Genomic DNA, 12,072 nt, shown 5'->3' with positions numbered 1-12,072 from the left:
GGGTTAACTTGTCCATTCAAAACAAAACTAATCTTTTTAGTGCCACGAGAGTAAACAAAAGCAAAATGCAAACTTGGGAGTATGGCTGTGGTATCGTGAACGAGGAGGGTTTGAGTCATGTGAGTCAAGGAAAAGAATTAGGACTTACCTTAAGTCTGTTAGACAGAATGAGAAAACTAAAGGCAAGTGGGCCTCGAGGGGCACTGACCTGGTTATCCTTCTCCCGGGAGCCTCTGACTGACACTGAGCATGGATGCTCTCTCTCTCATGCAGGTCTTGGAGCGTTCCCGGGATGTTGTTGATGAAGTGAGCGTTTCTCTCAGGCTTTGGGATACTTTTGGCGATCATCACAAAGACAGGCGTTTTGCATATGGCAGGTAAACCAAGACTAGTGCAGTTCAGTTCAGCTTGAGTATCATTTCCTTTCCAAAACCCGCAGCTGCTTCATAAATCAACAAAAACCACATCACATGGCCTTGAAATGTGTTGGGTTCTGCACTGTGTCTAAGAAAAGAAAAGAAAAATAAAACCAGAACGGCATTGTTTCCTGATGTCAAGAAAAGCTGTCTGCCTTGCCACTTGGTTCCTCTCAGGAAGTACCTTATTTAAAACAACCGCTGTTGGTTAAACTGGGACGTTGGCTAGAGGAGGATTTGTTGTGCCCTCCTGCCTTGGGCTGCTTTGATTGCTGTTTTCCTGAATGATACTTTACTTGCCTTCTGTTAGAATGTTTTAAGTTATTTTAGCACTTGGCCACCCCACTTCAGAAGGTCTCTTTGGTCTTTTCATGACCATATTAGCAGAGTTTGATGTTATTTGCTTTGGGCCTTTTTATCTGAAAAGTGTATTATTTTTATTTGAAGGTCATTTTCAAAAAGAAAGAAAAATATCTCTGCAGTCCTTCACAAGGCACATTTCCAAAATGAACTGAAGCACAAGTGTCTATTTTTCATTAAAAGAAAAAAAACTAAGAAGAAGGAAAAATTCAGTAAAGGGACGATTAATCTAGAAGGACATTAATATGAGTAGGAACGTGGTCAAAGTGCCTTAAAATATTTAGCAACTTCTCCTTGTCACCATAACTTAGAAGTCCCTCTCAGTGAATGCATTACAGCTATCAAAATCCAGATAAGGAGATGTTCTTACCCCTTAATTCTAAATTAACACCGTTCATTTGACGTCTAGAATTTAGGTCTCATGAATCCGTCGTCCCTTGCTAACACCAGACATCGCCTTCCCTCACAGATTGGGCTAGAGTCCGAGCACAGGGGTGACTCCTTGGTATTGAGAGAAGCCTTTCTGAAAGTACCTCTGTTTCTTCAAGTCAGTAGTTCTCTTAAGCCTCTGAATAGACTCCTGTTAGGATTGACCCAGGTGGTCTAAAATATTGGATAAACTGCTGAAAGAGTTTGCCCTCTACCTGAGAAGTGGTTCACTCACTGAAAGAATCTGCGATTTAGACCAGTTTGTTCAAGGGGATTCAGAAAGAGACAGATGGAAGTAAGTAAAACTTTGATTTTAATGTCCCCTTGGTAACAAGCACTTGTGAATATCCAACATCGTAGATACTTTTCTTCTCCTTGAATTTCCTTTTTTTTTTTCTTTCCACGATGTTCTTGATTCTTAGTTGCCATTTTGGTTTTTTCTTTTGTCCGATATTCCACTCATAAAAAATAAGAAGAAATGAACCTGCTTGTAAGTACTATGCAGTCAGATTTGTAATGCTGGTGCTTTTAAGGAAGCATGTTAAAAGGATGACTTTAAGCCAAATAAGGATAGACACAGTAGATTTCAAAGGGCTGTTTGTACCCTCACTGCTAAAAAGGTATGGAAAGGATGGGTCTAACGAGGAGCTTCCTGAGATGTTTGGGTTTAGTTGTTATAGACTATATCAACAGCTCAGTGGTTTGTTGCCACTTGAAATCCATGCTTTTGAAATAATGAATTTTAACTTGGCCCCACAACGTAAAACTTACATTGTGGTAATTTAAGGGCTGTTTCATTATCACGTGCTTACCATGGACTTAATGGAGCAATGGCCTTCATAGATCTAGTATTGACTGTTATCTACACTGGGCCTCATCCAGCTCCCTGATGTATCTGGAATCATTTTAGGACGTGTCGTGCCTGTGCTTGTTCACTCCCAACAAAAATAAGCTGCTCTTTCATGTGATTCCATCAGTTCAAAGTGCATTGTTCTGCTCCCTTGTCTGTAATGTTTGGTTCTGTCAACTGTAACCTGTTCCCCCTTTGATGGAAACAGGATGTGCTTTCCAAGCCAAGTTTGATTCTCCAAGCAACACAGAGGGGTTTCAGGAAGCATCCCGTGTTTCTGGCCGAGTTCTCCGTGGGCCTCACTTTATGTGCATGTTTGTACCTTGTATTTCCTCTGTCTTTTTCTATCCTCCGCAGCCTCCAGGCGTCCTGCCACAGCCCCCACCACTGGTGAGGAACAAAAACCAGAGCTGTTCTGCCTCGGCCTCCAGCATCTTTCTGTAAACACTAGATATGTAATACCACATTGATGCAGCACCAAAAAATTACATTTTGTGGAAAAGTCTGATAGTAGTAGGAGTTTCTTTTATTCAGCATCAGGCTCTGACCACTGCATTTCATTGTTGTGCAAAAGCTGTTTGGTTTCTTTGTGACTTCCATTTTTAGCTTTATATCATTCATAAAGGAGAAAAATCTTAATTACAGTTTCTGACAATCCACTTGGTTTGAAACCCTGTTTTTGACTGATGTTTTCACTATACTTGGTGTGAATTACAGGTCAGTGGGATGGGATATATTCCTTACACTTGGAAATGTATTTGGAACATTTTTAAAATAATTCATTTGATTCTTGTGATGACAGTGAAAGAAACCAGATTCATACCGAGATGCCTTAGACCTCGCCTTCAGTTTCTTCTGCTTCTTAGCGCTAAGGTAGTTAATAAGTTGCCCTCTCAACCATTCTTTGGCATGGACAAGCTCTGGTTTGCAAAGTAAATCCTGTGGGTCAAGGTGGTGTCACTCCACTAACTTGAATTTGCAATTTTCTTATTGTGTTATAACTGTAACCAGAATGTCATTGCTCCCTTCATGATTTAAAGGCAACTATTCAACTCATTTTTTAGCCAACTAGAATAATATCTCCAATTTATCAGAGATCTACAACATGCCAGTCAAAATATTAGCCGCTTTGCCAACATTAGTTTAGGTTATCCTTTCAAGGACCGTAGAAGGCAGAGATGATCTCCAAGCTACGGTTGAGTAGAAACCTGAGTTCTTTTACTACCATACCTTGTCCAGTAATGAGTTTCAGAGACAGACTCAAACCCAGCTCTGCCTGACTCCTGGCTCCCACTCTTTCCACTGTGCCAAGCCACCCCAACCTGATTTTAAATGAGACACAACTGAAAACCACCCCACATTCATAAGCTGGGTGTCTATTTGCTCTTCCATCTTTGTGCAGAGGGTTAGAACTAGAAGATATCCCAAAAGATCAACTGATTGACCCTATTTCCTCAAGAAGGGAAAGCATCTATCCAAGAAAAATATTGATAGGAGGACTTTGATGAGGATGAAGGTGACAGAGTAGCAGCGTCAAAACACCTTAACACGTGTGAAATCTGTCAAACCCTCTCTGGTCTGGAGTGAAGGACTCCAGCTCCCTTGTAGGCTTTCTTCCCACCACCGACTTTCTATCCACTTTTGGATGAACTTTTGAAGCTCTTATCTGGATCTTTTAAAATGTCAAGGACAAAACTGTACATAGTAACCATGACTGTGATCAGCTGCTCTTTTTTGGCAAGAAAAGAGCCTCTTTTTAAAGGGGTTTCACTCAACTCAAGAGTTTTTCCCTGTAAGTATTATAAGAATTAAATGTTCACACTTAGGTACCTGGCACTGAAATGTAGACTAATAGGATGGGCTCTGCCTTCCACAGGACATCTGGGCCCCTCTGCCCCTCTGCTATAGTCACACCATTGTTGTTTCCTTTTCTTGAAAACCTCCATCGTTGATGTGTCTCAGGGTTAGATAACCTTCAAACCTTAACAAAGCCTGTGGCGCTGGAGGTGGTGATAACAGAGCTATGGTTTAATCAGGGCTCCCCATGAGCCAGGCCTGTGCTAGGTTCTCTGTGTATCTTGTCCCACTTCATTCCTGTGGTGACCCTGCAAAGTAGGCTCATTTCACGGTTGAGCAAACAGGCACAGAAAGGGGCCAAGGTCAGACAGCTAGGAAAGAACTGAACTTTCCCCGTTAGTTCTACCTAACTCCAAAGCTTGTATCTTCCCTTTCCACTATGCTGTTGTAGCTGATGATGATGATGGATGCAAACTTACTTTAAAGTTATTCCTAGTCCAAGTCTAATTACTGAACACCAGCGTTCACTGTGTATCATCGGCTCTAATATTCCAGTGTTCCTCTTATGTGCCTTAGTGCATGGTAATCACTTAATTCTTTATATGCATCCATGAGTAGTTATGTATGAGTCCTTTCACTTTCAGTAAAAATCGTAGATCCAAGCAAACTTTTTGAGGGTGAGTGGGTATCTTGGGCACTTTTGATGGCATACTTTCTTTCCAAAATTTGACTTAAGCATGCAGAACCACTGTATTTGCCCTTACACCCAACCATTTCTGGGCATGTTTTCAGTCCAGTTGGAACCCATTTACTATATAGATATTCTTACATGGTGATTTTTCGCAAATGTTCTTAGCTCCTATGAGAAGTACAGTACATGTTTTAAATAACATTAATCAGAGCCATGGTTTCCATGTGTCTATATCGATAAGATAGGTCTAGTTTCATAGTGAAGGCAACATGTAATTAGATACAACATGAATACATCCCATTTTGATTGCTCAGTTGAGACCTTTTAAAAAATTCAGGGCTATGGGTGACTGGTGTTTGTGTCTTTGTCTGGAGTTGGCTGGACTTGTGGTTAATGGTAAGGGAAAAAGCAAGAAACAACGAATGCATCTAGATGGAGTGTTTTAAATTAGCTCATATTGTCCGTGGCACATTCGAAATGGTGCCAGAAGTAACATTCTAATGATGCTTTCAGGACGAAACAGCCTGTTGTTGAGTGCAACATATCAGGTGGAGGTGGACCAGGGTGATGTGAGTCAGGCACATACCTTGGGTGTACAAATGTGAATAATAATACTTTTTAGAAGACAGGATCACTATTACTGAAATTTCCTTCTACCTGAGGTTCAGTATGTCACTATTACTGGTCCTGACTTTATTTAAAATTTTGATATTTGGTTCATCATGGAGTTCTTTTGACTTAAGTCGATTTTTAAAAAAAACATTTGTTCATCTGGATGACTGACTTTTTTGGTGCCTCTTTAAATTTGGCTCCTAAGCAAGTGCTTCACTCTTTACCCAAGTCCTGGCCCTGATGGTGGACTTTATAAAGGGAAGAGCAAAATAGCAAAGAGAGGAAAGTGAGCAATGCAGGTAGTTTCTGGAAAAGTAATCCAAAACACACTGCTCAATGTGTGGTACGAAGGGATCCAGGAAAACTATTGCAACTCATGTCCTGAAGGTATTTAGTCCTGTGTACTGCTGTGACATAAAGGACTAAGACTAGCCTGGGTTATAGAAAACAGTAGAAAGACATAAGAAACACAGCTAATTGGACAGGAATAATTCTTCCCTAAATGTTTGGACTAAAACTTCTAGTTCTTTTACTTGAGTATGCCTAAGCATACTGGTTATTCTGATGTCAGCATTGTAGGGAGAGGTGAATTAGCAAATTTTAGCCAGAACCTGGATGGCTGTAAAGCACGTGGGTCTCGGGCCATGCTTTGGTAAACACTACCATGGAATTATCATGATAGTCTTTACCAAACCTCAGCCAAAGGGAGGGATCTCTTGAAGATTAGAGAGAGAGCTTTTGAGTGAAGGAAACCAGGAAAAAGAGAGCACATACTGTGTGATTCCATTTCTGTAAACTTCTAGAAAATGCGGTCTAATCTATAGTGACAGAAAGTAGATCACAGGTTGCCTGGGGAAGAGGATAGGGGGAGGGAGGGATTACACAGGGACACAAGGAAACTTTGGTGGCGATGGAAATGTTTATCTTGATTTGGATGATAGTATCAGGGGTACATATGCATGTCAAAACTAATCAAAGGGGCTGGCCTGGTGGCGCAGCGCTTAAGTGCGCCCCCTCCGCTTCTGCATCTCAGGTTCGTCAGTTGGGAACCCGGGTGCGGACATGGCACCGCTTGGCGAGCCATGCTGTGGTAGGCATCCCATGTATAGAGTAGAGGAAGATGGGCACAGGTGTTAGCTCAGGGCCAGTCTTCCTCAGCAAGAAGGAGGAGGATTGGCAGCAGATGTTAGCTCAGGGCTAATCTTCCTCAAAAAAAAAAAAAACTAATCAAATTGAACACTTTATGCAAAGTTCAGTGTATTTCAATTTTATCTCAATAATTTTTTTTAAAAAAGTAGAAGTATATTTATGGATAAAGTAGTCTATGATATGTGAGGAAATTTACATAGTAGGCAATATATGTTTTAATTATGTGTAGAACTTAAAGTCAGTTCTCATTGGAAGCATAAATCATTTGTGTGAAGTTAGGGGGAAAAAATGGGGCCAGATCCTTAATAGCTGGTCATGGGAAATGGAATGGTTCTAGAATCTCAAAGCTAATGATGGGACACTATCAAATTGTCCCCAAATCATGCTGGTTCCCTTTTCCCAGAGATAGAGCCCTCAGCTGTGTGGATCACAGTCAATACCTTGTAGCCTATGTTTTTGGCTGTGGTTATGTTTGTATCTTATTCTAAGAGGGTACATTTAACCAGGTGCTCTGTGATAGCCGAATTTTCTGTTTCTCTATCAAGTAGTAACTTTTATCTTTTGTAGTTGGCTGGCTCTGGAACTGGAGAATGCAGTGGTAACTGCAGGGAGTATAAATGACCTTCTCCATTTTGTCCTCAGTCACCCTGGCTGGGAATTGGGTGCTGAGCTGAGCCATCAGGAGTCTCCTCTCACTGCGGTTGGTAGCTATATAGCAAGTGTGAGGCTCCCCTCTTGTTTGTTTCTCTGGATTGAGTCCCAGCCTGCCTTTCCAGCCTCATCTCTTGCTCTAGACATAACAAAATATTTGTAGTTCTGTGTCCTCTGTAGCCTCTAGGCCCACAAACATGTGTTACATCCACATAGAAATTACGCTCCCACCCCACCTATACTTTACCTAGTTAATTACCACTAATATCCTAAGAATTTAGAACAAGGGTCACAAACTCCCAGAAGTCTTCTCTGTACTCTTCACACTCTCCCTGTCACCTTCAGAATCCAGGTGCAGTGTCTCTCCTTTATGGAATACCTTTGCGAATCTCTATTGTAACCGTGATCACATTGTTTGAAAATTACCCCTCCTGTTCCCCTTATGCTATTATTCCTAGCATCATTAGAACAGGAATTTTGTCTTTCTACTGTAAGTCCCCAATGCCTGGGCCTGGTATATAGTAGGAGCTTAAGAAATCTTAGGTGAATGTGTGCATGGATCTATCAATTGATCTTATCTACTAAGGATCTACTAAGACATTTACAAGGAAATATCATTATAACAAACTCCTAATTATTTCACTAGTTTGAATTTTATATTTGCACTTTTAAAGGAAGAATAACAAATCATGTACCAACCTGAAGGTGATGAAGGTGGAAAATCTTGGCATCTAGTCTCTCTTTATTGAATTTTCAAATGAAATGAGCTATGAGGCCGGAGAAGAAGGAGGGAAACACAGCCACACCCCCAAAAGCACTCTCTCTCTTTTTTTTAATTTTTGGATTTGTAAGTTTTTTTGGAATGCCTTGTTTGAATGCGTTTTCTTAAACAGAGAATTACTTGTATTAATACTAACGTTTTTCCAACTATAAGTTGTTTCTCCTCTGGCTATCATTTCCAAGATCTTTATAAGAATCATTTAAAAAATAATTACATGTATCTTTTTAGTCTGTTTGCCCAAAGATGAGGGCATTAAGTAGAAAAATTGAAGATGGATTATTACCGCTTTGTGCTCATCTAAAACAAACAAAAACACATTAGACTAAATGCATATAAATAATTCAAAAAATTGTGTGATAGAAATTGATGGATTATATCCTAAAGCATTCAAGCATAGGACTGCAGTGACATCACGTCATCTGGCACACGGAAAATATGTCTGTGCCATGCTCTGTGCCACCCTTGCCACCCCTGGCTTGCTGTTGATACTCTCGTTCCTGCTCTGAACTGGTGCATCTTGTACTGTAACCGGATGATGGCATGTCAGAAGAGCTGGGATTCCTGTGCCCAACTCGGTCCTGTCCCCAGGATGAAATTGTCCTTGGGAAGCAGCAGTGCCAAATGAGATAGCAGCAGGGCTTCATTGATGACTGGGTCACTCGTGTTCCAACCAATGTTGGCTGCTGCCCAAACACTGGTCACATGGTTGAGAAGGATGGTGCTATATGGTTCAACCCAGAAAAGCACTGATGGACCCAAAAGATGCCACAGAAATATGAATAATGAGGCCACTGAGATAGGAAAAGAGAATAAGGATCATGTGCATCGTTCAGCACATTAACATCTTGTGTTCTGCCTTCTTTTTACCTTTTTCCTATTAATACTTAATCATTGCAAGTGTGACAAGTTGGGTCAAATATAATTGAATGTGTTGACTTTTCATCTGTTGTGTTGTTTCTATACTGAGGTCTTCAGATGAAGAAATATATTTCAGCCCATATAGTTTTCCCTTTAAATTAGATGGTAAGAAGAAAGAAACTGTTGAGTAATTCTGCAGTGTCTTCAGAGGATAATTCTATTACTGTCTTTCCACCATTCCGTATCAATAAAGGACACGAGCTGGTAAGCCAAAAGGAAAAGATCTCTTGGTGGGAATGTTCTGCCATTCTTATTAGCTGCAATATACAAGATACATCCTTGATGACTTTTGAACCCATAATCATATTTGTCTGGCAATAACTGGTACTTTACAGTTTAGAGAAAACTTTCGCATATATTTTTCTTAGTGAATTTTAACAATCCTGTCAGTAATTTTTAATATCGGCCATTCATTAGGTTTCCAAAATTATTCCACTACTTTATTCTCTCCCCAGAACACCTCTGCCCCCAGTCTAGAGAGTATAGTCAGAAGGAGAACCGTAAAGGAAATTAGCAAACTCTCTTTTAAACTTACCCCTTGGCTATATTTCTATTTTAGTGATTTTGTTTTTTGTTTTTGGTATGTTTTTTAAAAAACAAGATGATCTGTGAAATAGAGGGTGTTCCTTTCCACATTAATTCTGTGTAACTAACCCTGAATTAATCCTGAAACTCACATGCTCATTTCTTTACATTTCCTTTGATTCTGGAGATAATCTAATTCCCGGAAGAGATCATTAATCCATTATTACTCTGGTGTTATGAAAGTATCCAGTTAGATGGGTAAATGGATTTTTTAAATAAATTCAGATAATTAAAAATATATATTAACTGGTTAATCTCTCGTATGTGCCAGAGATATTATAAGGCTGTCTTTCAGCAATAATTGTCTGAAGAAATATAACAGCTCACATACTATTTTCATTCTTTATTAAAATTGTAACATATTCCCTAACTGATTTATTTTAGGCCTAAATTTATTTCTTTTAGACTTTGAGTCTGCAGACGTATTTGCATCTACATTTTTTGTCCTGAAATATCTATAAGGCCTTTTTATTTGATAAACAGTAATTGAGGGCCTCTTTTGTTACAAACACTGTTTTGTGCACAAGGGAGAGAAACTAATAGGAACAGATCAAAATTGCTGAAGATGAAATTCACAATATAGTGGGCAAGACAGCAACATAAATAATTTCAACTCAGTGTTAGAAAAACTGAATTCATGATGCCAGTACCAGGAACAGGGAAGAAAGAACTGCTCAGAGCAGAAACTCTAGCATCATTCTTGACTCCTCTTGGTCATATCCCACACCTGGTCCATGAGCAAACACTGTTGGCCCTACCTTCCATGTATGTGTAGAATGCGGCCACTTCTTACCACTTGCACTGCTCCCAGGCCAAAGTCACCATCGTCTCTCTCTGGATTATCTTTTAACTGGTCCTCTCTCTCTCCCTTATCCCTCCGGACAACTCCTACCACCTCTACTACCACACCACCATGTAGTCAGTTCTCATTATAGCAGTGGGGCGATCCTGTTAAAACATAAATTATATCATGTCTTTCTGGTCAAAAAGCCCTAGTGGTCTACCAGTTCACTCTATGTAAGAGCCAGGCACTCGTGAGGCCCTCCCTACCTCAGCCCAGCAGTGCCTCTCTGAGCTCAGCTCCTGCTATTTTTCTCCCTTGCCCTCAGGAAAACACCCCAGGCACGTTCCTCCCTCAGGGCCTTTCCACGAGCTGTTTCGTCTTCCACAGTATTCTCCCCTGAGATGTGAGCATCTTAGCTCCCTCATTTCCTTCAGGTCTTTACGGAAATGTCACCTGCTCAGTGAGGCCCTTCCTGGCCACCTCATTTCAACAGCTCCCCAATATTTCTGTCCCCCTCCCCTGCTTTATTTCCTGTTTAGCACTTCTCATTACCTAGCATACTACCTATTTTTCTTGCTTATTGTCTCTGTTCTCCTCTAGAAAGTAAGCATGACGAGGATAAGCATAAGGACAGCAATTTGTGTCTTTAATTGCCATATCCCCAATGTCTAGAAGAGTGCCTGGTACTCAGTTAATATTTCTGGAAGAAATTATTGAACGATTGCTTATTGATATTGGATGAGTAGCTTGACAAGTCCTTGTACCTTTATCGATTCAAAGAGGATTGCTGAGAGGCCTGCGTAAACTCCCTTTCTTATTGCGGTAGAACAATCTTGCCAGTTTACACAGTTTCGTCTCAGAAGAGTCAGGGAGGTTAATCCCAGAGACCTCGCAGCTGACATTGTAGCTGACACGGAGCCTGCCTTATATCTACAGCTAGTCTTGCTCTCAGAAGAAAACATTAACAGTGTAGGAAGGAAGTTCCTCTGTCATTTAGCTTCAGGAAAAGCCAAAGAGAAATGAGAATGGGAGATGGAGTAGGGAGAAAATTTATTACCACAATTTCACCTTCTCCTGTTAAGCAAGCCTTCTTTATGTCAGTGCTTCCTGCTTTCATTGATCAGGAGTTAAATGAGATTGCTCAAGCTAGTTCTTTTAATAAATTACTTGTGTTTCACCCAGTTTCACGTGCATTCAAATTTTTCGGATGGTTGTGTGAGGTGTAAGAATATGCCAAAGGGAACATAGATTGCTAAGTATAGAAAATGGAACATCAAGTGAAAAACAGCCAGTTTCCATTGGATGAAACCCACAACCCTCTATCTATGGTAGGGCCATTGCCCCTGTGATATTTGTACTATGATGGTCAAACCAACCATTTTTAAGACTCAGGTATTATCTTAGGAATTGGTGGCATTGGTGGGATGTTGAAATGGCTTTCCTGCACTTAAGAGCGTACATTGCTTTGGCTCCATTTTTGGAGGGTGGGGAAGACTGGTTTAAAATCTTGCTTCCTACTAAACATGTAGTTATGGACTTGGAAGAAATAGTTGCACCTGCTAATCACTCCCAAATCTGGATATATTTCAGGGTGTTTTCACAGTTTCCCCACATAACATCTGTACTTAAGAAGCCTCACTGCTATTGGTAAAGTATTAACTTGATTTCTCGGTTCACATCCAGGGCGCTGCATGGTACTGCCCTGCTCTCCCCAGATTCCCTGCCAGGCGCTCCCCTATAGGCCTCTCCATCTTCCATGAGTATGAGCTTACACAGCCATTCATCTCCAGGTGGTTATGTTCACCATCACTGACAACTCCCTCCACATCTCATATACACCAGGCTGCTCCCCTACTAAAATTTTCCAAAGCCATGTGTTACACATTTCTTTTCTCTGCCATGCTCTCAGCTGTTTTGTGCTGTTTTGATCTCTCTGTTTGCATAGCGCTGTCAGACTATATGCATGAAAGGTGTGTTGTTGACATGAATGGTTTTGAAAATGTTTCTGTAAAGAGCCTACCTCGGTTATCAGGGCAGAGAAGGAAGCTT

The 12,072-nt window shown here is 40.6% G+C and overlaps 1 protein-coding gene across 50 annotated transcripts in view; it reads left to right on the top strand.

Moving 5' to 3' along the window:
- The window catches only part of RHOBTB1 (Rho related BTB domain containing 1), a 117,839-nt gene that overhangs the window by 80,652 nt on the left and 25,115 nt on the right, over window positions 1–12,072 (top strand). For 24 of the 50 annotated variants that reach the window (XM_070563132.1, XM_070563176.1, XM_070563058.1 and 21 more), the window contains one exon: window positions 274–377. In XM_070563132.1, the coding sequence (XP_070419233.1) occupies window positions 274–377 (104 nt within the window). Of the gene's footprint in view, window positions 1–273; window positions 378–1,245; window positions 1,501–8,756; window positions 8,859–11,613; window positions 11,671–12,072 lie in introns of all 50 variants that reach the window. The other 26 variants (XM_070562975.1, XM_070562957.1, XM_070562917.1 and 23 more) reach the window with 4 other exon arrangements.

The sequence above is a fragment of the Equus przewalskii genome, chromosome 1 (genome assembly GCF_037783145.1).
Source record: "Equus przewalskii isolate Varuska chromosome 1, EquPr2, whole genome shotgun sequence".
Taxonomy (NCBI): domain Eukaryota; kingdom Metazoa; phylum Chordata; class Mammalia; order Perissodactyla; family Equidae; genus Equus; species Equus przewalskii.
Note: the sequence above shows the minus strand (reverse complement) of the source record. Positions and strands in the feature narration are given on the sequence as shown.